Below are 26,600 nucleotides of genomic sequence, written 5' to 3' on the forward strand. Positions count from 1 at the left end.
CTGTTGGTGCTGAGACGGACGGAGGGATGTGCTGCGCGGGGGGGCAGGAGGGAATGTGCCGAACGAAGTGGAAAAAGCGTGTCACTGTTTAAACGTGCGGTTTACAGAGCACCTTCTCCATACATAATGCTTTATACCTATATAATTTATACGGCCCCCGCCGCGGCGCGCTGCTCCGCGGGAGCCCCTCCATAGGAAGCAACCGGCAATCCCCACCTGGGCGCAGCGGCGGCCTGGTCAACCCTCCCCGGCGGAGGGCGGGCGCTGGCCGGGCACCGGCCGGGAGCGGGGGGGCAGAGGGACCCCGCGGCGGGCACCGGGCCGGGCGGCGCGGCGGGGAGAGCGAGCGGCAAAGCGCGGCCTGGATCGCGCCGGGCGGATCGGGAGGGCCCGCGGGGCAGCGCTGCGGGAGCGGCTCACGCCCTGCGCACCCATCACACGCACCACGGCCAAACCCCCCTGCACGCACAGCGCGGCGCTCGTAAGAGCCCTCGCCATCCTCCTTGGCAAAATGTGTGCCGCCGGTATCTTAAAATGGAGCTCCTGAAGAGACTCTTCCAAAACAAAGGACTTCTCCTAAACCCCCCTCCTCCCTCTTCGTTACAGGCCTGTGTGCGCTGGGAATGCGAAGAAAGCAAGTTATGAAACTGCGCCAGAACTACAGGGGCAATTAATATTTTATATCGCTGGAAATGTGTTTCCTAAGGTTCGGGTCTAAAAATAATTCATCGAAGGCAACGCGTTGCTTTCAACAAGACCGTGTTTCTGGTGCCTGAACCACGCTGTAAGCAAAGCTCTCTTAGAGATCGCCTACACAAAATGGTAAGGGAGGAGGAGAAAAGGATGAAATCCTCCTTAACGCAACTTTATTAACGTGATTTCAGTGTCTAAAAAAGCCACAAGTTCAGCTCTGCTGTCACAATGCTTCTGTCACCACAAGTTTGTGACTTTCTAGATGCTCCTCAGCCCTATCACTGCTGTTCTCTTGCTGTTGGAGAACAGGCCTGGGGTTAGAGGCAGGAAGAAGCTCTATGAGCAATAAGGGCTTTGGTGGGAGGCTGCGTATCTGAAAATAACCTGAAAATGTGTTTTAGAAAAAATAATAATTACACTGTAGCTTTTGAATATTCAAACACCTCACAGCATACTTAATTAATTCATTAATTATTCCCCAGAAATTTCAGGGGTAAATTGAAATAGCCTAGGGAGACTCAGACAAAGATTTCATGGAATAAATGATAGCTTTCCTCCTTCTCCCCTATGACTCTAGTAGCCCAGGGACAGAAGAGTTATAGCCCTAATTCTGTTTGAAACAAAGCTCATCATCTCTCTGACTCCTCACTGTATAAAAAACATAAAAAGGTTCTTCCTTCAATCAAGAATTCAACAGATTTTCTTGCTCCCCCATCCCACAGGACTGGGATCTCTCCCTTTTATTTTTCCCCACTTTTTTGCAGTGTTCTCACCCTCCTGCTGTCAAGCGCATTTTGTAACGGCTGTACCAGGGAATTCAAAGTGCCCACAAGAGGGTGAGGGACTCTCATTTTCCTTACCAGCAAAGAGCAGAATCCCAAATTGTGCTGGCCTATGACAGCAGTAAAGCACAAAGCCCTACGCATGCGACCCGCTGCATGGGGACGGGGAAGTCGCTGCGAGCCGGCGCCTTTCCTCCCCATTAATCACAGCCAAAGTTCATTGTGGCAGCACTCTCCAAGGCTTGCCGGGTTAAGTGAAACGATGCGAGATGGTATACAACCAATCTGACCACAATCCTATAGATCCCTTTGCCAGAATGTTGTTCTTAGATCTTGTGGGCTGTTCCTTAAAAACATCCTTTATTTATCTACCAGTTTGAGAATGGCTACTGCAGGAAAGATGCTCTGGCCCTGCCCCAGATTATGAGATGTATCTCTCACCCTAGTACCCCAAAAAAGTCACATAAGGCCGAGTAAATGACTGACTCCTTAATGAACTGCATTGCAGTTCCCTGTATTTTCCAAGGAGTTTCCAAAATAAATCCTCTGGATTCTAAGGTTTTAATATTAAAAGTGGGGTAGGGATAATAGGTGATACAGTATTTTATGGTATTATAATGTCAGCTGAAAAAGGGCCTAATGAGTTCCAAGAGAAGCCAGTGCGACTGAAAATGCTCCCACTTGATCGTTAATATTCTGATAATGGCTGAAGACATTGGAATTTACTGCTTACACACGGAGCTAATGCAAAGGACGGTTACAGAAAATCACTTGTACTCAAAGTTTCATTTCCTCCTACTTTGAGATTATAGGAAGAAAAAAGAACCTTCCACAATGTTTGAAAGCATTTCTGCCACAATCATCCCTTCTTTCTCCTAAAAGCTTTTGAACAGACTTAAGCACTAAACCCTCTGAAAGCTAGGGTTTATTCTAATTCCAGTTCACATTCCTGCAACCAAGAAAGGGAAAGTCCAATATTCCCCATCCCAACCAGTGCCTGACCCTTGTGCCCCAAGTACTCTGCACCGCTCCAGGCACCAGGCTTGGGGCTGCTTTAACTCCACTCCCTGGAGCAACAGCTTTCAAAGGGTGCTGCGGTTACAACCTCAGGTGAACGCAAACCGAGCCCACAGCGATATCTTTGCTCTTACACGGCACATTCTTCCTGCTTCTATTCATTGCATCCCTCCCCTTATCTGCACCTCCCCTCTTCCTTCCGTGCCTCCAGCCTACCAAGTAAAATAGGGCTTGACAACCACACAATAAATTTTTTAAAGTGTATGCTTTAGGGATATTTCTTCCTTTGAATATTTATTCGAGCTTTTACAAAGGATTTTATCCAATTATTAATTCAACAAGAAAAACGAAAGGAAAAAAAATATCCCAAAGTGTGTGATCAGACAAGCCAAATTTCAAGCCACATTTTCAGGTGACAGAGCTATTTTTAGTTATTTTCACATTGGTTTCAAAACATAAGGATAAAGTAGATGAACACTATAAACGAGAATTGGCTGGGACTTTGCACTTCATCTGAAAATAACTGTAATGCTAACAGTATGCCCTACCAGCGTGCATTCATCCAGATCCAAAAGTGTATTTTATGCTGTGTGTCTGAATTCAAACCCCAGAGGGAAGGAAGGCTGAAGTGATTATGAGCTATTTCTACATTCCTCAGTGCTGGACTACCCGAAGGCTGGAGCAGCATCCCAGGCGACTGTGGAAAATAAAGCAGCAGCAGCCGCCACCACCACGACATTGCTCAAAATCACCCGCCTGCAGCCTGGACTTTAAACTGGTTCCTCTCACTCCCCACCTCAGGCACTTCTTTGTGCAAAGATTTGCACAACACTTTGGGGATAATCACCAATGTCTCCAGACCTTCATTTTTGCCTCTCCAGACTCTCTTCTTTCAGACCCAGCTTTTAGAACTGGGGCATTTTTTTCTCTGTTTAGCCAACTCTGGTTTTCACCTGGTCTAAACGTGCTGGTGAAGCATCAGTGGTTTTGTCAACAGGTAGGGCACAGTCACAAGCTACATCACTGCCTGCAGGTTTATCACTTTTCATTCTTTCAAGTATTAACTAGGCTCAATTTTCTCCTTAATCTAATCACGTTTTCAAGTGTGTTTAAGCCACCCTATTGCTTTGTTTGAGCGGTGTCCTCACTCCTTCTGTTGTCCAGGAGCAAGTTCATTTTGCTTTCTTTCCTCCTAAGACTACTCACTGTAATATTGTTTTATTTTCCCTCTAACGTTGAGAAAAGACACATTATGAATATTCATTTCCCTTGTAAAGTTGGGGCAGCAAAACTGTTATTTCACATGTCTATCTTCAATTTTATTCCAGTGTATTTTATTTGGAAAGGGGTGGCCATTTTAACACATATTGGTAACAAACCAGGAACTGCTTAAAATTTTTCACACAGTTTGCAATGATACCAAACCTCTCCCCAAAGCTTTCTGTGCTGACCAGTCTCGATATACCACAAACTCAGGGTATGCTATAACCTGGTCTTGCTCTTTAGTCTGAGTTTTACCAAACAATGCACAATCAGAGTGCACCAAATAGTTTTCAGGAGATGTTTTTTGTATTCTAGCTCGGGATATGCTTCACACAGTCCCTTGGAGTGAACCTCTTTTCCTTCTCCCCTCTTTACATCTCCCCTAAATTTACATTACAACCAGCTCTTCTCTATGGCACAAAAGTTTGGGTGGGCTTATGTTGCAATTTAAACACATCATGCAACTTCTGGGTCCTCTGGGTATATAAAAGTCTATACAGACTTTCTGCTATCAGAGCTGGCATTAACCTTCATGATTTCTGCTTAACACAAAGCCTCACAAAAAATGCCAAACACTTCACACAACTTACATAAATACAACAACTTCATACACATTTATCACCTCCAACATAAGCAACAGATAATTTTGCAGAGGGGCGGGGGGAAGATCAAACCTGTTTTTCTCTTGTATCACCTTTAACCTCAGAACGTGGATCAAATACCCCTAAATGGAAGTCTTCTCTTAGCACAAACAGCAGTACGAGTCTGGAGAGTGTTTCTAAGCTGTAAATAATCACAAGCGAATGGAGTGATAGCACAAGCACTGCACCTCACACTGCTGCTCCACGGGCTCTGTGGTGAAGGAATGAAGCTCTCTTTGGGGGTGAGAAACAAATGTTCATTTCTGCCTTTAGAAGCAATTCCCTAACACTTATTTTGTGCTTTACTGATGACTTCTTGTGAAAGAAGTTTAGGGTTCCTCAATTAAATCATTCCTTGGAAAAAGCCCTACAGTGGGAATCTGCAAGGCTGCCCTGTGATTGTATGTAAGCAAAAATACTTCATGTAATGAAAGGAAAGTCCCTTGAACTGGCCTGCCCCTCCTTCAGGCCCCTTAGAAAGAGACAGCCCTCATGGCAGGGCACGCGATTTGTGATGGCAAAGACTAAGGGAAGGATAAAATTGCTACTTCATCCACCTCTCACTGACTGCTTTTCATTGTTTTAACAGGCAACATTAAAAAAACCCCTAAAGTATTAAAAATTGTTCTTTTTACCCTCTTATTTCCTTTGCTATTGGGTCCTCTGAAATACAAACCAGCTCATGCACATACACAAACTTATTGCAAATGCGATCACAACAGAGACCTGTGGAGAGTCTCCACTAAAAACACACTACAGCCCCTTTGACACCGTAAGAGACATTTAATTTCTTGATGAGACAATTCCCATTAAGCAGAAACAAACACCATTTATGGCTCAGCCCTAGAAGGCTGCTCAGTCCCCACCAGAGTGCAAATATTTTGCATTACCCTAGCCTGACTCTCAAACATCTATATGCTGAGAAAGCCCAGCACGTTTTCCTATCATATACGTAGAGGGTGTAAGTGTGTCTGAAGTGGAAAGGTGTTACAGAGGAGCGGGAGAGGGTCAGGACTAGGGTTCAGTAAAGAGAGGGGATGCAGCAGTGGTGAGCTTGGGGTATGCTGGGTGGCAGGGAATGGCTGGGGCCAGCACCCCAATGCTCCCCTGGAGTAGAAAGAGAAGCAGGAAGGAGACTTCCCTTTGGTGGCAAACTCTCAGCAGTATTGCAAGAGACAGACAGTTGGGTTCCACAGGAAAACAGCCACTGAACCCAAATTCGGTTTGATGTCGCTGTATCAAGACAGCAGATTTTCTGTTTGAAGGCAGAATTGTTCCTACTTTGCCTACACAAGAGCGGTGCTTAACAGGAGCAATACTGAAAACTGAGCAAATCCAACTGTGGCATTGTTCTGTAATAAAGACACAGCATAAAGGGAAACGCTATTTAACCAGTTCATCCACATCCTGCCACCTGGCATTCACTCTGGGTCTCCACATTTTAACTTCTACTTGAAAATTACAGTGAAGTTTTGTTCAGTAAACGTTAAATAGTGAACACCATTCCTTCTTAAAAGAAAAGGATTTAATGTTCAATATTTTTCACACTTAATATTTTTCTTCTAAAGCTTTCGAAAAACTGAATTATGAATATACCGTTTCTGCAAGGCAGCATGGCTCCTCCGAACACTTGCACATCAGGGCTCCAATTTCACTTTGTTTGCAAGAGTAAGACCCTAAAAGCCGAGGGTGCTAACATAATACACTTATGTTATAAAATTAAAGAGAAAGCAAGCTTGAACAGATGGATAAAAGCTTCCTCAAAATACAGACCCCAACCTCCCTTTACTTCAAAATAAATATTCACATTATTTTTAAAGGTAAGTTGTGACAACCTTGCTGATTAGTGCAATTCATGTGGCAGCATTCACTTTTCTCTAGCTCTCTACTGCATACTGAAAATAAGGCAATTAAATGAGAAAATTAATTCCATTAATTAAAACTGTTCAGTCTCAAGCAAGACAGAATGATCTGAGTGAGAATTACAGCTGTGTAAAATGTACATAAACCAAAATGTTTTCCTTGACATGTACTCTCCTTTAGGAAGGATAAATCTTGCAGCAGAAACCAATGATAATGCTATTTTAACAGCATCATAAAGCTGGAGAGAGATATGAAAAGGTCTGTTTTATCTTTTAAAGAGAAAACCCCTGATGTGTATAGGAAAATTTACAAGTAAAATACCATCCTTCCCACAAATTCCTTACTGGTGAGCCCAAGTGAAAACTGGTCAATTCAGGAAAGAAAATCATTAAACTTTGCTGAATCCATAAAGCACCGTAGCTGAAGTTTCAATACAGATCATTTTATAGTAAAATTAAAATAGAAGCCCTTTTTAATTATATAAAGTATGCACATTATTACTGAGGAGAGGAATACATGCTTTCCTCAAGAACCATAAAATTGGCTGCTGGGAATTAGACTTCAGCTGCAATTATTATATGGTCCTATAAAGGATATTGAAAGTCTGATAAAATTGCACCCTTGTCATGTAACAGCGATTCTTAATGCTAAATAACCACTCTGCAGCATTCCAGCCATAGCTTTCTCAAAACATCATTGCTCCCTTCTCACACCGAAAAGAAAACATAGCAGGATCTTGGAGCTAAAAGTATACCTAAATATTTGAAATACCATATGAACAGGTCAAAAGATATGTAAAGCCATACTGAGGCAAACCAACATGTGATAAATGAATACCGATGGCCTTTTATAAAGGAAAGCCCTCCATGGAGACATACCCAACGTAACAGACTATGTGTGATGAGAAGGCATTAAAAAACGCCAGTACAGTGAGGCAAGTACCTACTGCATATGCCTAACTCAGCCCTACCACATCGTGATGAATACCAGTGCCATACATTCCTAAAGGCTGTTTTCCCTTTCAGTGGAGTATGTGTTGTAAACAGTGAGTATTTGTTACATCTACATACAGCAACAGGAGACTGCCTGGGCTTCTCCTTGAGAACCTGGAATTTGCTTTTAGCAACATCAGTATGCTCCCCATGCACCTCTCAAGCCCGCAGACAGAGCATGGGACTAAATCCTGGAGATATTTCTAATCCCACAGACTCCATCTCACTCACAACTTAGCCACACTGAAATTGTTACACATAGTCAAAATATCAAAGAACTATTTCTCTGACACACAACATAAAGGCACACATAAGGGAGGGCTGGACACGAGAGGGACTGTGGAGTGTGGAAGAAGGGGTGTAAATTTTGCTCTTTTCAGTGATGGAAAGGAGAAAATTCTTTCTCCCACAAAGAAGTACTGGCAAAGTCCCTCATCATTTAGATCCTACAGCATGGGTGGGATCTATGTCCTGCTTTCTCTGTATGGCTTCAGTCTGACTCTGCTGCTCAAATCCCAGCATGTGTGACAGTGCCAGGCTTCAGAAAAAAGCCTCTGAACAAAAGTATAAAATCATAGAGACACACTCATATGCAAACAGTTCAGCCAGGCCAAGATTTGGAAGTGGAGACTTGGACTCCTAACTCCCTCTCAGCTTTGGGTGCAGCTGGAACAGAAAAATCTGTTCAGACAGTATTTATCTACCACTGGGGAGAGCAGCAACAAAAATCAATTCCCAAAATGTAAAAAGAAACAAACGGAAACTTCAGATGCCAAACGTAAAGGAGAATTGAAAACCCATACAATAAAGGCCTTTGTATAAAATGGATGGTCACACTAACACTGAACAGGATTGAAATTTGGTAGACATTTACTTTTCAGGAAAAAGTTCTTTTTGGGAAGGTATTACAAATTTTATCTGTCCTTTGAAAGTACAAATCTTGCTGCCTCGTGATGAAGCTTCAACATGTACCTTTTCTGTTCAAAATGTCCAAACCCTCTAATAAACACACAACCCAGAATGACACAATACTGTCATAATACGAAATGATTCCTAAGAACATTAAAAAGTAAATGCAATGAACAGCTTTAAGATAAGTCAGGAAAAGTGCTTTAATTACGGTTCCTTCCATTAGAAACACTATTGGAGCGTATCAGTTTCAGAGTAAACCATTGCTCGATTTGCCTTATCAAAGGTAAATGGAACACTGCCCAGCAGCATTCTCAGGAAAACAAGCCATCAGGTATTCAGAATAAGGAAATCATTTGCTTACCTGGAACATCAATTAATCTCTTATAAACATTCAAGAAGGCTGCCTCTGCTTCTTTGCTTCTTTTACCCAATGCGTCAATCTAAAAGGGATGAGGAGAAAAGAAGGCTTTAGACTTGTTCCAATACAACTCTTATGCTCAGAGCTGTAACAATCAATTAATATATTTCATATAAAACTAGTTAACACATAACAAGGGAACCCAAGTCTCCTGTGTACAGCTCCTATAGAAGCAGCCTTGTCAGGGTATTTCTGGTACATTTGTACTGAATGTAATTTGAAGTCCTGTTTCAGCACAATAGGAAGCATCAATACTGTTATGAACTCTACTGTCTATTGTGGCTCTTTACTTTAAACCTGTATAAAAAGCATGGTATTTCCCAGACAGGTTCTCTCCTCAACAACTCTTTACCACTTACCAAGACCTAACACAACGAACAGGAGCCACGTGCACTTCTGATGTCACCTCTGCCTTTTTTGTGGCTAAGGTATTTTTCTATTATTTCCAATAATAGAGTGTAAGATGATCAGGAGATGTACTTGTTGGGCACTCAAGAGCTCACGCCAGGCTCTATGGCTGGCTTCTCTTTGTGTTTTGTAATATGCACAGTACTGATCTAAGCAGCTGTCTGCCCAGGTGAACGAAAATACCGCCCCACACAATCTGTTATTTTCACTTAAAACTTCGTTTTACAAGAAAAGGCAGCTTTTTGGCTCTGAGATTAAACTGTATATTCCATAGCAACTTTTTTCAGTAAACATGTCTTACTAATGTACTAGAAAACAGAGGATTTACAGTTACTAAATATTGACAAAAACCGACCAAACTGACCCAAGCCCAGGTCCATTGAATTAATATTCCAAAGCAGAAAGAGACAGAAAGGGAAACAGGAAAGCCTGACACAGTTCTGCGGCAGCTTACTGAAATCAGGAAACTAAAAGTATGGAGATTATCATTCCCATATGGTAATAAAAAGCAAGGAAGGATCTGAAGAACTACGGATACAAAGGCCTGATATCAATTCTTCTGTGTATTTGAGAAGCAGTTAATATTACGAAACCATTTAAAGGTGCATACGTCAACATGTACTAAAAAAAGAAGGTCCTGTCTGAAAAATGTCCTTGAATTCTTTCACTACTTTATTGATTCGGGAGATAAGGCAGAAACAATGGACAGAGTTGCCTGTATCTGTATTTCAGGAAAGTATTTGATATTTTATTATGCAGGAGGGAGATCTGCAGAAGCAGCAAACACGGTACAAGCCCGCCCAGGCGCGGAGCTCTGCAGAGTGCTGGGGCACAGGAAGCCCAGGGTGCCAGGGAAAGGAAGTGGCACAGGGAGGAGGAGAGATAAGCAGAAGGGTGCTGCGGGGTCAGGTTTGGTGCCACTTCTGTTTACGCTGTACTAAAATGACTTTGTGAAGGGAAGGATTTGGGGAGGGTGGGGGATCCTACAATGTCCGTAATTAAAACAACGGAGTCAGACTCAAAGTGCACTGGAGCAGAGCGCAGGAGCACCGTGGGGCTTCTGTAGATGAGTCTTGCAGCTGGTAAGTGACTTGTAGAGTTCATTAGGGAGAGGATTAAGGCCAGAAAACCAAAGGACAAGGACAACTGTAGAAATTACACGGAAGCACAATGCACAGCATATAAGCCAAGAAAAGACTCGAGGGGAGGGGTCAAGGAGGGAAATCAGGACACTGGAAGCATCTGCACAGCGTTTGGCAGCAGCAGTGGAATCTTGAGAGATACGGCGGGAGGTTGTGAAGAGACAAGTTCTTGTGACAACACAAGACTGGCCTTAGAAAAACAAAGCAAATTCCTATTTTGCTTGCATTCCCCCCAAATCTGTATCAATTTATGCAGCTTGGTGGAGGTGTGTTAGAACTGAAACCTGACCTATTTGCAACTTATCAGTTTAAAAAAGAAATGGTATTGGAACGATGATAGACAGGCAGCAGAGCCCAAAATCATGGAGGACATGGAGAGCAGATATGAATTCTCAAATGCTGGCCATACTTGTCTTTTAGAGGTCACCAAGAAAGGCTATGGAAAGGCACTGAAATCTCACAGGGCACAGGACGTGCTGGAGAGCAAGGGACTGATGGTTGTGAATAACCCATTTATTAACTTGAATTCAAGCAATCACAGATGGACCGATGCTCATTAGGGAATGAGAACATAAGTAATTCGGTTAGAACATTTTCACACAAAGAGTATTTGAAATTAGAATATGGAATAAAGTGCCAAAGGCAGAGAGGCACCGGGTAGTGTAAATCAATGCTTGGGAGTATCCGACACCATTTGTGAACGGGCGAGAAAGGAGGGGGGAGCCATCAGAAAGACTTTTGCAGTCGAAATATTTCATGGGTACATAAAGACAGACTTTGAAGGCCAAAGCACACCATATGTTAGACTTCTGGACTTTAACATTCCCACATACAATTTTCTCTTGCTGCTGCTCAGCAGAGTACAGCCAGATTTAAATTACTATTATTAAATACAATTAGCATTACAGAGCTGATTCCGTACTGTATTCTGAAAAATCCATTTGCCCCTTTTACAAAACCCAGAGCATTTTAAATGCTTACACTTCTGTGAAATAATAGGATGGATTTGTTTTCCCATTACAGGTTTTTCACGTTTTAATAAAGGACATTTGCACCTATATTCTCACTAAGCATTACAAAAGGTAGGGTTGATTCTCTTCTTACCAGTTATATAGTGATTGAAATGCAAACCAGAAGTGAAACACCATCTTCCAAGATCAGAGACTTTCTGATGGAAGCAGTCTGTACATCACAGGAACCTTCACACCATTCCCCCCCACTCAGAACCACAATTCCAAACAATCCCACCAGGCAGAGAGATTTTTTTTACCAAAAAATCAATCTGTGGAGTTGAAAGTTCTACTAAAACCGAGCTCTGCAACTATTTTATATCTTAAAATACAGAAAAGGCACCATAACAGCTTTAACTGGAACAAAAAAAAAAAATTGCCAGTTTCCAGCGGTGTAAGGAAATGAGGAAATAGAGGATGAAAAAGCCATCAAAAATAGCAAATTATAAATGAAGTCCAGAAACAGCGGAAGCGGCACTGAAATGACACGGAAGGAAGTATCTGGAAGTTCACTGAAGAATTTTCAACTCAAAGTAAAATTGGTTCAGGAGCCAACAAGGATAAGCTGCAATCAGCTCACATCAAAACAGTTAAACTACGTTATAAAATTCTTGCTGAACATTTTTATTTGACTCTAAAAATTTCAGGGACCCTGAAAGAACTCAACTTATAATTACACTAGTGTAGTCTTGACATGAGCTTAGCTCCAAAGCTTAATTTATCTAAACCAGGCCCCATTATGTCTTCTCTGACTAGAAAGAAACACCCATGACCTCTGTATTCCCCACCACCCCCATAAACATATGTTCACTTTTAAGTTTTGGCATACTATTTGTCTTGATAATACCACTGGCGCTATACTGAGATAACAGAAATGAGACACTAGGAATCCTCCCTCCCTCATCTTTAAAATATCACTGGAGCTCTACGGAAGGAGCCACAGCAAGACACTGGTTTCAGAGCAATCCTCCCTTTATCCACCTTATTTTTCCAGGTCAAGGGCTTTCATGAGTTGTTGCTCAGGATACCAAGTTCAGCTGGAGGCTGAATGATCTGTTTTCCCTCTGTAACCATCTCTCTCCAACCTGCCCATGAAGATCCTCTTGATCTGCTCCCATTCTCCACTGCCAGAACAGCTGGTAGCCTGGTATCGCTGTCATACTACTCCAGCAGCACGGGCAGCTGTTTTAGACATTCTTGGTCACAGTCTGGTATTTACTACACCTGGCTAAAATCAAACTAGCATCAATGAAATCAACACTTTTATCTCCACATTAAGGTAAGCACCATAAATCCAGCCTCCTCTGTCAGGGAAGATGCTGGATGTAGTTTTATCTGAACATTGCCTCTTTCCATTTCAGTTACATCCAGTCAAGTTCAAAAAGATAAAAGCAAAATCTGTGGCTTTATTTTGGAATCTCTCACTCTCTATGCACTAAGAAATTAAAGCATTAATTCAAGTCTCATGTCTACTGCCCCACAAATCACCTGGATTCAGGTTAGCAGGAGCTGGATGCTCTTCTGTGCTGTACATATAGCACAGAATTGTTTCACTGAATGCAGTTACACAGAAGGCTGCACAGTTGTGTTTCTGAGTTTAAAGATGGAACAGGAAGACAAAGCTCTTTGCTGGGAAGCTGGGGCTGCCAGCTGCTGGTACGTTCTGCACTGACACTTAAACTCTCTGAACTTACAGATACCAGCACATTAACACATTTGCAGACCACAAGATCAGCACATGGCCATGATGTGTTGCTCCTGACAGACCAACTTGGGTCATTCAGCACTGCTGTGTTCTTCTTTTGATTTTAGATAACTTGGCATCCCAAATGAGATCCCTTCACTAAGGCGCAGGGATCTCGTTGTGCTCTGTGTCTGCATGGCACTACTGAAGTATTGATGGTTTACCTGCAGTACAATTAACTGCACATCCAGTGTCTCAGACACAAGCATTCACACAACTATGATAAATACTAATAACGAAGATAAGTCTTCTACTTGTCTTCATTGTTCTCCAGTTGTAATTCTCATTCTCATTAGGCCACCTTAACGTGAAAGATTAGTCTTCTACTGTCCTGCACCCAATCTGCAACTAGGTCAATTGAATAAAAATAAATTACTTCAACTCATTTTTTCTGTTCTGATTTTTAAGAAATAGATGTCTTAATGATACCCCCCTTCATTCGTAAAGCTCCCTCACACTTCTTTTATTGTTTTGCATCACAAAGTTTTGCATCATAAAGTTTTCCATTTCTCTTCAATTACTTGGAGCTACCAAAAAGCCACTAAGAATTCTAAGAAACAGCTTAAACAAAGGGAGAAGCAGGAGCACGCTAACAACGCGTTAACGTGCCATTATTTTAAGCCCTGCTGTATTCTTGAATAGCTGCCTTGGAATCAAACGGGGTTACAGCCAGCTTTATTAACGCCATGCAATGGCATCAGTCTTCCTTTGAAGCCACGACAATAGGGTTTGGCTGCTCTTCCCTATAAAACAGTCCATCAGTTGCTGAGGTGCTGCACCAACAGCTCTACAACATGCTCGGGTGTGGGGATTAGGAAGCACTCAGGGTATGCACATAGTTTGATTTCCCTTCCTTAATGCCAACACATAGCTTTATTAATAAACAAATAAAAAAAGATAATGTTATAACTTTACAAATTAATACAAATATATCATTCACTATCCTGGTTAATTTATTTTGCAGTTGACTAAAGTAAAAATACTATTTTTTAAAATTGCCACAATTAGAAGACTTTTTTTAAGCAAAATTAGAAAGAAATTATTCCTGTGCAGCTGCTTAAAGCATATGGTGTGTATTTTAGCTTGCTATAAATTCTTTAATAAAAATAAGGACTTCACAGTGGGTACGATACCAATCTGTTTAACAAAGCTGCGGAGGGATGCTACCAGGAAAGAGCTTGAGGAGAGCATGCCTGCCTCACCAACTTGTTGGTTTAACCTCAAGTTGAGAAGAGAGCTTTAAGAAGGACACAAATCCTTCGGCTTTTCAATTCTGCTTCCCTCCACTGTGAAACAGCTGCAACCTTGAACCCTCGAAACCTTCTCTTCCTTTCATGCCCAGATAAATCCCGATTTTCCCAGACAAACAAGGCTGCCATCCCCTGAGGAAAGCTCGGCTCCCTCGTTCTCACAGGACGGCTTCTTGTTGCTTTTCCAATCTTTGATCTTCCTTCCCAGTAAAACAGCCCAGCCCAACATGTGCCTCAAGATATTGACAGCAGAATGACAGGTTTGTTTAAATAGCTTTTACTATTTGCCACCCGGCCTTCAGATCACTGCGACAGCGAGTCTACCATCCCTGCTGAACCTCTCCTGGATCCTTTGATAACCCCTGGATCTCCCTCCTCACACCCCTCTGGCACTTCTGAGCAGAGTTTCTCAATTCCTGCTCTCACTGAACTCCTTATCCATCCACCAAACGGAGCAGCCCTGCTCTCTCCTCCTGCCTCAGGCCACAGGCTCCCGCTCCTCTTGCATCAGACCTAGAAATCACACTGTTGTAGCATGATTCAGCTCACTGACTCGATGGAAAACCTAAGCAACGAAGGAGAGAAAGAGTTTATTTTCCATCGTGCTGGCAAACTGAACTGACTCATCCTGTGCACTTGCTAGACTAGCATGAGGGAGGAGGTGGGCAGCCAGCACTGGGGCAAGGAACCTTTCCAGCAGCAGTCCCACACTAGCATGGGTTGGGGGTAAGGCATGAAATGAGAGTGGCAAAACACAGATGGCAAAAGAAGGGTAAAAGTGCCAGATGTTATGAAAATTCCTTTCCTTAACTATTTTATCAACCAGCCTTTATAGTATGAAAGTGTATTAACTTTGTTAATGTATCAGAATCGTCGAATGGTTTGGGCTGGAGGGGACCTTAAAGCTCATCCAGTTCCACCCCCCTGCCATGGGCAGGGACACCTTCCACTAGAGCAGCTTGCTCCAAGCCCCATCCAACCTGTCCTCGAACACTGCCAGGAATGGGGCAGCCACAGCTTCTCTGGGCAACCTGTGCCAGCGCCTCAGCACCCTTGCAAGGAGGAACTTCTTCATAATATCTAATCTAAATCTTCCCTCTCTATTTACAGCCATTCCCCTTGTCCTGCCCCTACAGGCCCCTGTCCAAAGCCCCTCCTCCAGGTTTCTTGTAGCCCCTTTAGGCACTGGAAACTGCTCTAAGGTCTCCCTGGAGCCTTCTCTTCCCCAGGCTGCTCCAGCCCTCACAGCATCTCCTTGGCTTGCTGTGCCAAAGTGGGGCAGGGGAGGAAGGAAAGAAAGCAGTGCCAGGGAAGAGCAGCCTGTCCTACCCATCCCCTCCAGCTCCATCCCCTCCAGCTTCCCAGCAGAAGAATCAGCTACACAGTAAAGTGAGTGGGTGCTTTCACCTGCCCATCAGCTTCCCTTCCTGCCTCTGTGAACAGTGACCTAGAACCCACAATCGCTTTTCTCCTTATAGATGATCCACACTTCTGTTTATGTATTTTTAAAAATTAGGGCAGAAGAATCCTTGTGAGAATGAGCTCACTGAGTGACTTTGTGCAAAATCCACCTGCGCATGAACACCAAAATGTAACCTTTCACTAATACTCCATGCTGACCTTACCCTCCTGCTTTTCTGCTATAGCAAAGCAAGACCAGACAACGGCTTGTATGGAGCCTCATAGTAATTTTGTAATAAATACAGAGATAATTCTGTATTTGGGGAAACAGGGACTGGGTTTTAATGACACTCTGCAGAATACCGCGCCCGGAACAGCCCTCCCATCCCCATTCCTTCCAGCACACTTCAAGCTCTTTTTTTAAAAGGATGAGAAGCTACTCCTGACACTGTGAACTGAAACAGTGCTGCCTGTCTCAATTTTGCATATATAGTTTCCCACCACTGTTATCATTTCACCCAAACGCGTGGCAGCGGCATAACGGGCCTTAATATAGACAGCCCACCAGCTGCCAACAGGAATTTCAGCACTTTGTCAATTATATAAAAATAAGAGGATTTGGGCTGATCCTCCCCAAAGTTACCCTAGTAGTAAGTGTTGTCTCAGTACAACTTGCTTGCACACCGGATGGGATGGCGATGAACCTGCAAGAGCTTTGCAAAGGTGCACGGTGCTTATTCCTTGCTTCTGGTGGTTTGTATGTTGGGTTTGGGTCCTTGCCTGTTACCCCAGTAGCTGATTTGTCCCAGGAATGTACCAATAAGGGAAGAAGAGGAACATACAGGAGAGGCTCTGACGGCATTTGAGTTTCTACAGTGCTCTCCATCCATTAGTTGTGTCTCTTCTCTCAGGGATGTTTTTGACCCTGCAGCCCACTGCCAGCAGCAGACATCCCACATGCTCATCAGGGATAGCGCATCTGCCTTTGAGATGCCGAAGCACATTTAAATCACCTTCCTCAGGAAAGATGTTGTTTAAACTGCAAACAAGCCAGCCAAAATGAAATAAATAATCATTTACACACTCCTGTAAACAAAGGAATGAAACACTGTCGAGCTGCTGCTGCCCCAAAAGCACACGGTGTGCCTCTCCCTTCCCTGCTAGTGATGGGAAACAGATATGAGGTGAAGCATAAAACCATCCCCATGCTCCTGTTACATGAAGGAAATCACCCAGCACCCACACCCCATGGAGTGGATGTGAAAACAAACCAATTACTCGCCCAAAATGTTAGATTTACCCCATTTTGTTACACGGAGTGCTTTTAAAGCAGGAAAGCTCCGGGCCTAAACCAGCATGACGTGAGTGCTGAATTTTGATGTATGCTGTTGACTTCCCCAACACAGAGCAATTTGTAATAGCTTTGCCACGCTGTTGTTTTCAAAGCTCCTGCTACATCACAAGCATTTATTTCTGACCACAAAATTACATTTATTCAACAGAAAGCAGCTCAGGGTCTTTAAGAGGTTAACTTCTGGAGTGCTTGGCTGCTCTCCAGCCTCTGTACTAGAATCAGTGCTAACGCAACAGCACACAACAGCACCCAGGCTAGCCGTGATTAATAGAGTGCTGAATACGCTGCTTTCCACATACACACACTTTTCATTCCCTTGCTTCCATAGATCATGGACTTATCCTCAAAATATCTGAGTGAAATTGAATTTGGCTTCTCTCTCAACCGTTCATTTCCTATGTTATGCAAGGTTATATCCTTTTCTGCATGAGCAGAACCAAACCAGCTGCAGCTTTTGAGAAGAAAATGTGTTTTCAATTATGAAGCTGGCCTGAATATTGAACCACAGTTCTACTGCTACTCTAATTGAGCCATCATGGAGTGAACCTACAGGAAAGAAATTGTATTAATTAGGTTTGTAAATTTAACATAAGGAATTAAAGGGGGTAAAAAAAAAATATCAGCTCAGGAATACTCCTTCAAAACAGAGAAGACAAGTAGGTCTGAAGATGTTCAGGCACACAATTAGAGCACACCTTCAGAGGCACGATTAGTAGTTCCAGCACACCAAACCGATTTTCAGCTTCTGTTGTCTGCATATGGAAAATTATTCAATTACTGACCAAATTAATAGTTTAAGGTGCAATTCAGCTAAGTGCGGAGCCAGAGTGGGCTCATCAGAACGGCCATACCCTTAAAAGTACTTGCTCTGTGAGAAGAATATGAGAAATGGTTTTCACAGACATGAAGTCCAGCGCGTTGGTTTGGAGTATGTGCCTTAAAGGGTTCTCCAAATGAGGGATTACTGCATTACTGTTGGACAGTACTGTTATGCCACATGAAAAGAATGCTAATGACCTCAGGAAATCCTTTCCCAGCCTTAAAATATCTATTTGATGACTTCACAAATACGGATTCCAACATTAGATTTCCATACCACAACTTCAGTTCTGTAAATTAAAAGTTTTCTAAACATAGCCCAAGAACACAACTTCTTTCTTTTCTTCAGTTTTAGGATTTCATGTACAAATACCCATCCACTGATATAAATAAGGTAAGGCACAATGACCTGCAGGAACGCAGCTTATTCAGATGGCTGCTTGAAGGAGTGCCTTGCCAATCATTCGAGGATTGAATGACAGAACTCTTTAGCCTGTTGTGATTCTGTCCTGTATTTAGCCCAGCAAGTTGCATCCTCACATTAATGGTAAGAAAAAAATAAAAGGGACACAAACACAGAGATTTAAGACGGAAACACCAAGAATTTTACACCTTTTAAACTAATTACTTTTGTCTTGCTCACAACAGCCTATTTACACCATCCAGACTTTAAATCTTCCACGAAAACTAGAAAAGTTATCCCCAAAATCAGAAGAACAAAGCTGTGAATCAGACACAACTTTCTGTCAACTAAAAACCCCTCAAACCTGCATTCAAATTTCCATTAAAATCCTAAATAAGGAAAAAGTACTGTAATAAAATTATACTACAGTGACGAACGGGGTCTCACGTTGTACTAGAAATGCAGTTTAAAATTTGTAGAATGCTAAATTCCATTTCATAATGCTTTTTCTTTAACTGTCATCATAAAAAGAACCAGTTACTTAAAGCACTGAGATCTATACAAAAAAAGTTATCTCCAACTACTAATGGAAACTGAGTATTTGATAGCTGGAACCGTTTTTAGCTGAATGGACAAGACAAATATCTGTGGAATACAGAATGTTGTGGTTTGGGCAGACTTACTGATAAACTCGTATTATACACAAGGAAGATGGGGAGGAGAAGTATCAATATCCTGAAAAGAAAAAAACTGGCTCAAGTGACCTGTGGATTTACTGTAAAAAGTCAACTGCCCACAGGTTTACAAGCAGATGTCCCATAAAGCATGCTTGAGAGAGTATTTAAATGTGTGAGCTTAAGTTAACCTCTCTCCAAGGCATGGCAGGCTCACCGAGGGTACAGTTCAAGGACAGTTTAATTCAACCTAGGCTGACACATTTGCACTCCTCCTGCCCTTGGATTTACTCTCCTGGCCTCTTCCCTGCCCAGCGGGTGCCTGCAGTGAGCTGCTTCAGTGAACCAATCTGGCAGAAAACTAAGCCAGCAAAAAAGTGGGGGGAAAGAAAACTTTGTGCTCACCATGAGATCACAGAATCATAGAATAGTTAGGGTTGGAAAGGACCTTAAGATCATCCAGTTCCAACCCCCCTGCCATGGGCAGGGACACCTCACACTAAACCATGTCACCCAAGGCCCTGCCCAACCTGGCCTTGAACACTGCCAGGGATGGAGCATTCACAACTTTCGTGGGCAACCCATTCCAATGCCTCACGACCCTGACAGTGAAGAATTTCATCCTTGTATCCAACCTAAACTTCCCCTGTTTAAGTTTGAACCCATTACCCCTTGTCCTGTCACTACAGTCCCTAATGAATAGTCCATCCCCAGCATCCATAGAGCCCCCCTTCAGATACTGGAAGGCTGCTCTGAGGTCTCCACGCAGCCTTCTCTTCTCCGGGCTGTTTGGTAGAAGTGCTGAGGCAAGGCAGTAGATGGGGAGCCAGGCCTTAGGCAGCAAGAACACAGCAATATCCATGGTAAAGCTACTTAAACACCTTTGCTAGTTAGGGACCTGTCTGTCTTTTCTGATCTTCTGGCCCTCCCTAGTGCCCAGAGCTCTCTCATGTGGGAAAAGTCATCCCACATGAGATCTGTTTCCCTTCTGAGGTAGAATCGTAATGTATTATTACTTGGACATGCAAATAGCACCTACTTAGTTCTGTCATTACAGGTCAAGAAATGATGGGGCAGTAGCAGTAGGGGTGGAGATAAAAATTTGAAGGCAAAAATGTGGCGGAGACTCTCCCTCAGAGAAGCTGCATCATGCAAGAACCCTGTTTCCCAGCTTCCATATGAGCAGCCAGTGAGAAAAAGATGGTGCTTCAAAGTTCAGTGGTACCATCCACAATGCCCACCTAGGTGTAAACCAGAGCACTCCTACAGCATTCCCTACCTGCTGCTCGAGGACACTTGCTCTCCAACATAAACTTCACCTTTACATTAGTGAAGCAAAACCAAAGAGGAGGAGGAGGGTGCATGAGGCAGACCAAGGTTAACAGTGAGTGAGCTAATCTAATGGGAGAATCTTCCTTTGCTGTAGCCAAATTGGGATTGATGATTCTTACTTGATTCTCAGACATACCCTTCATTAAAGAACAGTGTTGAAAGCACACATACACTTTTCAGTCAGTGCATTGCAAGCTTGAAATGAAAGTGAAAAGGTTTTAAGAGCCCTGAAATCCACTTGGAGCAATTCTGAAGTGTAAATTTCCACTGGCAAACGGACTCCCACAAGTCATTCTTTGTTCTCACAAATTACCACTAGATATATCAAGGAGCAAGTTGCCCTGTTTATTTATTTATTTCTAGTAGTACTTGGAAAATTGGGTTATAAAATAAAAAAATATATACTGCTTTTAAGGTGAGGAATTATTGCCTGTTTGGGATGCATATTTAGCAGGATATACAAGCAACCAGAAATCCAACTGTCATTACAAATAACAGGAGTTGTGCACTTCATTACTTATGCAGACTTCTGAAAACACACTCCTGAAGTTCTCTGTGCTCTGAGGGGAACTGCAACAATATAAAGACAGCCAACAGCTTATAGATTGAGAAAGTAAAAGGCGTTGCGGCTTCAGCACAGCTAACTTTAGGAACAGAGCTCTACAACGTGTAGCAGAGTGTGAGCTAAAACCTCAATCTACCACCCCACGCAGGCAGTGATCTTTGTAAGAAGACATATGATTTGCAAACTTCATACAGCAGATTTTCCTAGAGGCAACACAACAGCTCCCATCTGGCTGAAGCACTCACGTGAAGTGAGCACTCTGGTGCTGCCCACAGATGAAATGTAAAATCCTGTAAGGGGCCCAGCTGCCTTTTCCTAGAGAAGTTCTTCAAACTTACAACAGTTGGTTTTTAAACTTGCGATCGCTCTCATCAAGTTTCTTAGTGGAGTGGTGTGTGAAGTAAGAGCCAGCACCAGCGCTGTTAATGTTTTCTGTTGTTTTCCCAACAAACACCTGCCAACTTCAGGTTTTCCATCAAGCCCCCTACAATACAGCATTTTACAGCTGAAAAGGTTTACATGGAAAACTATTTGTACTATCTTCATATTTTCATATGTGAGTTACATTGCATTAAGTGTTCCAACCACTGTTACTGAGACATCACGAACTGGCATGTGCCTGAGTCACTGCAATGGTAAGTTTATGCTCAGGTATGCTGGATGCAAAGTGATTTGACCAGTTTAGCTTGTTGTGCACAGACCCTTCACACAGCACCATGCCCAAGGGCTGAACCCCTGCAGTGTTCTCTGCTCAAGGGCTCTGTACCCACAAGGCTGTGCTGAAAGACTGCCAGCACAACACACTCAGGTAAAGCAGTATCAAAGGCACCATAAGAAGCATAAGCTCTTACCTCTCCCTGAAAACTCTTCAGTAATGGAGCTACCTGTTTGCGCAGGTCCTGGAAGACAGAAGCAAGATATTTCATCAGAAAAATTTGGAAGGACAAGTCACTGTCAAGTTTTCCCTCACACTATTTTCAGTTCTGAAATGCTACTTAAATCATGATCACATTTTATGGAAGCTTTCATTAAAGCAGAAATATATCTAGGATTCATTTGGAACAAGTCTGCATTTCCAGTTTGACATATACGTGTATCTGTTGCAAACAGCATTAATTAACAAACCTGCAGTGATGTTGGGTAAGCACCGAACGCCTTCAATCTCATAATTCAGCTGAAAACTAATGCGATTAGAAGTAAATGCCTCTATCTACCTAAACAGCAGCTACACCTCTGAACTTATGCCAGAGAAATTTCCACAAATGGAAGCTAGGCTTAAAGGAAGAGGACTTTGGAGCATCAATTCAACTTAAGAGTGTTGCCGTTCTGTAAATGGTCTATTTTATTAATGATTTTCTCAAGAGTGCTCTGACTTTAGCCATCAGAGACCTGGAGACAGACACACTGAAGCAGCTACTTGGCTTCTTTTTATTATTTATCTAATATTTGTTGGTTTCTGTAAAACTCAAAATTTCTTCTTCCCATTTACAACACAGTGCTACAAAATTCATGAAAATACTGCCCACAGAATCACTCAAAGTTTATAGCATATTTTTACTTAGCAACCAAGTTAATTTAGGACAACAAAGTTACATCTATCTTGCATAAATTTCTCTGTGGCTCCACTTTTAAGCTGGTTTGGGTCTAATTCATTAAAAAAAATCTCAGAATTCTCATTATTTGCATGCCTGAAGAATATAATCCTGTCACTTTGCAGAGGACGTTATTCAGGCACAGCCCAGAAGCTGGACTCCTGGTTTTGCTGTGGTATTACACTGATGCACAATCAGCAACTTTATCGTATTGACAGCTAGAAATAAATCTGTAAGAGATATAAACCAGTAACATGATGCTGCATCATTCAGGTGGGCAGCACTGATGGGGGTTTTACCCTGGAGGAAGGTGAATTTCCCATCTGGAGATTTCCAAGGCACAGCTGACCAGACCTACTGTGGGTGCTGAGGACCTACTTTTAGGGCCAGGTGGGATCTAGTAAGCCTCCTCTGGATGTTCCCTCCAAGAGGCCTATGATGCTCTAAAAACACAGCTCACAACTGGGACACTCACAAACTGCTTAAGTAACCCTGAAATCCTCCTCTCTTCACACTGGCCACAGCCCCTCAGCTATCCTGAACCTCTGGCAAGAGGTCTTAAAGAAGTCTTCAAAGTATTTTCTCAATATTAAATGGATCTATTAAAGCCTTAGGCCTTTCAGAAAAGGTGACCTTAAAAAGTTGTGAAATTCTCCTTTCCAATGCACTTACTTTCATGGAGCATATTGGACATTAAACCACTCACCAAAACACCCTAAACCCTGGTTTTAATCTGATTTTCCTGAAGGAAAAGTAGGCTTTTGAGAGATGTGATTTTTGTCATTTAAATGACAAGTCATGCAGAGAGTTGGAGTATCAGGAGTTCTCCCACTCCCTGAGAAATGGCTTAGGGGGCCAAACACAAATGAAGCTATCAAGGACAAATGATCAGCCAAATTTCACTTCTTAAATGGTTACTGCACTACCATACAGCTAATCCCTATCAAGTTAAGGATAATGTTGCAGCTTTATAAGCTCCCTCTTGGGCACCAAACCAAACAACACTTCTCTTCTTAGACTAAGTCAAATCACTTACATGTTTCCTGGTATTTTCTGTTGTTTCAGGACAGAAAAAAGGTTATATACTATCCTTGTATATCACAAACATCTACAAATAACACCTCTACCAAAGCAAACTGGCAGGTTAAGCATCTTTTCCCCGCTTTCCAGCTCCTCTGGGAGACCAGAGGGCTGTGCACGTTTATAACATGTTTTTCTTTGTAACATGATGACGATGACATTGAAGAAAGTAGCATTACATTAACTGTCAATGGCAAAATAAATGCCCACATTCAGGGCCTAAATCTAGCATGGTAGGTTTTAATGCAGTGAAATTACAGAGGCATTACATTTACAGTCAGTATACTGCACCCTTTATAAAATCAGGAAAAATTATACCATCCAAGCAAAGCAACATTACTTGAAATAAAAATCTGAGCTGGTAGAAAATCATCAGGTTTAGGCCTTCCTGTCCCTCGTATTGCCTTTGAATTTATCAACTAGTTTGGCACCAGTCAGCAAACTACTGATGTCAAAACTGAAAGCAGAAATAGAAGAGATCTCATTCCAGACCAGGCGAAGCTCTTTCAATTGCACTGCTCTCAAGAGCAGGGTGTTATTCCCACTGCCTAAGCATCAGGAATCGCCCTTGGTACATTGGGAGATGACAAAGCAGTGCACTGGCATTCAGTAAATCAAGCCCGGTCAGCTCTGGTGGTAGGAGAACCCAAACCCTGCTCCTCTATGTGCATGGCAAGCTCTAGGCAAGAGCCTGCTATTGACATCTACTAACTGTTGATAGACAGAATTTGCAGCACTTTTTATTTCATGACATAAACTATGGCAGGACTTTGCTTCATATTCATGTTGACTAATGAGAGATGTTGTTGGTTGTTTATAGCAGAGAGAAGAGGGAGAGAAACAGAGGGGGAAAAAAAGGAATAAAAGGGGCATCCCAAAGCCAAGCAAACAGTTGGTCAAGCTGTCAAAAAGGGAGAAAAGCTTTCAAGCACTAAATCTGAATCCTACACATCCTCCACTTAGCAAATTCAGGATGCTAAACACTCATCCCAGCAATCAAAACGTTACCAAGCAAAATCCATGCCATAATGGGAAAACACGATGTGCTTGATTTAGACAGCAGCTTTTGTTGTTGGTAAAACTGTTTTTAAAACACTTCACGATAGAGGAGAATGCAGCTCAAAATGGTTCAGTCCCACTGCCAAGTCCTTGGTTATACCACTGTGATCAATCTGGGGCAATCCTGGGAAACGCTGATCATAAGAGCACAGTTTAACTGGGTAAAATGTTTTGACAACTTGAAATCTTAGTAATAACTTGACATTTGTTGCAGCTACACAATAGAGACAGAGCATCCCACTTCCATTATCTTCACAGAGCAAACCATCTAGGAACAGAAACTGCAAGGAACTTGCCTTAGTATTTTAAGTGCTACTAAATACATCATGTGGTAAAGTGGATAAATGGCACACACCGTAACAAAAAGCATGAAAACCTTCTTCAGACTGTTTTTTGTTTTCTCCCCTCTTTTCCTCCTCTCCTTGGAAGGAGTTTATAGGCTGCTTTTATAATTCTTTTCTTGGCTAAACAGCATCAAAACTTTAGACAGCTCACAACAAAAGGGAAGTAAAAATAAACACGAGTCAGGAATACATATGCTGGAGTCACCAGCTGAAACTGCTGGGGAGATTTATTTTTGGCAGTTTGGAAAAATTCCTCATCAAATAGAATTTTACCTTCTTTGCACTAAACTGAACAGAAAGAAGGATGTTCAGTTGAGACCTGGAGGAATCTGTACTGCTGGTTAGCAAGGACACCATATGATTTATTATCTGTTTAATGTGTGGTGGCCTTTACTGCCTGGGCTGTGATCAAAACAGGAAAAGCATCCAACTCCAGCACTTGCATACAGCTAGCAAATCACTGGGATCAAGCAGAACAGCTGAAAAGGGTAGATGCAACTGAACATTAAAATAAATTATAATTTATCAACACAAATGCACTGAAATACTTGAGTACTCCTATACAATCACATTATTAGCCTATTTTTCCATGCCATCTAAATGTGTATGCTCTCTCTCTCTCTGGATGATTTATCAGGATAGAGCTGTTTTCTGAAAAAGGCTCTATCACAGACAAACTCAGTATCTGAAGCAGAGACTATGAATTAGGATGCTGTATCATTATCTGAATCAAATCTGAAAGCTGAAAGCTAATATAGCATTTTCCCTTTACAAGAGTATAAACGAGTTTATATTTTGATCAAGTAGCTACACAATGAAATCTGAATCCAAATAATTTTTAACTCCCTTTCCAATCTCATTAAAAATAACTCTATGGAAAACAAACCAAGAATAAATCTGTGGTAAAACCATGGGCAACAAATGCGTCTTTCTGTCAACTAAATGACATTATTTATCCACCGCTATCTTAATACACTGTGTACAGTACAAAGGACGTATCAATGGTCAGGGTACCAATGCTGTATTTGTAATTTACTTGAGGTCTTATGCTACACAAGCCCCTTCCGATCCCCTCGCAGACTGCTCCATCTCATTTCCTCCAAAATGCTTATCTTTAAATGTCACAACAAGAGCCCTATGACCCTGGTTTGACAAAGTGGTCCAGCAAGGCTAAGCTTGACCTATACACCTGTATCATCTACAGAAGTATTGGGCTCTTGTAAAATAAAACAAACCAAAAACCAGGCAAATATTATATCCTATGCCTCCTGCGCCACATTTCCTATGATTTGTTCTATATATCACCTACATGAGACACACATTGGCTGCTGAATGTCACTATGTCTGGCGGAGAAATCGTAATGAGAAGCAGCCCACTTGTATCAGCATTGGTGACATCATTAGTTCAGCTGTCACAACCTATTTTTGAGCTGCCTTATCACCAGTGAGATGCTACAGCTTTCCTGCCACCTTACCCTTTCGCATCTCCTTCCTTGTTAGCCCACATGTAATAAGGAACTAACAAGTGGTCCTGCGCTCAGAATTGGTAGTGCTGAACATCGTGACTCCAGAAACTTTCTTGTAAGAACTTACAAAAATTAAAAATAAAGAAAGAGAAAACCCAACCCAGAACAAACCCCAGTACCTATTGACTGGGCAGGATGATAGCTGCCAGTTCAAATCAACGTAGAAAGAAGAAACAGCACGGCCTCAAGAGGAACTCATGTCAAAAACCAGCAGCCAGGTTTCAGCCGTGCTACCAAGAGGTGGGTGATGTGCTGGTATGACAGATACTTTTCTTGTGGCTGGGAGGATGCTGATCTGTGTACCCTCACAGGCAGG

At 42.4% G+C, this 26,600-nt stretch overlaps 1 protein-coding gene across 11 annotated transcripts in view; it reads right to left on the reverse strand.

Moving 5' to 3' along the window:
- Nucleotides 1-26,600, reverse strand: part of CUX1 (cut like homeobox 1) — a 269,998-nt gene that overhangs the window by 140,386 nt on the left and 103,012 nt on the right. For all 11 annotated transcript variants that reach the window (XM_065694954.1, XM_065694955.1, XM_065694950.1 and 8 more), the window contains exons 3-4: nt 21,535-21,582; nt 8,525-8,603 (exon numbers count right to left, since the gene is read on the reverse strand). In XM_065694954.1, the coding sequence (XP_065551026.1) occupies nt 8,525-8,603; nt 21,535-21,582 (127 nt within the window). The remainder of the gene's footprint in view (nt 1-8,524; nt 8,604-21,534; nt 21,583-26,600) is intronic.

Source organism: Lathamus discolor, chromosome 14 (assembly GCF_037157495.1).
Source record: "Lathamus discolor isolate bLatDis1 chromosome 14, bLatDis1.hap1, whole genome shotgun sequence".
NCBI lineage: Eukaryota > Metazoa > Chordata > Aves > Psittaciformes > Psittacidae > Lathamus > Lathamus discolor.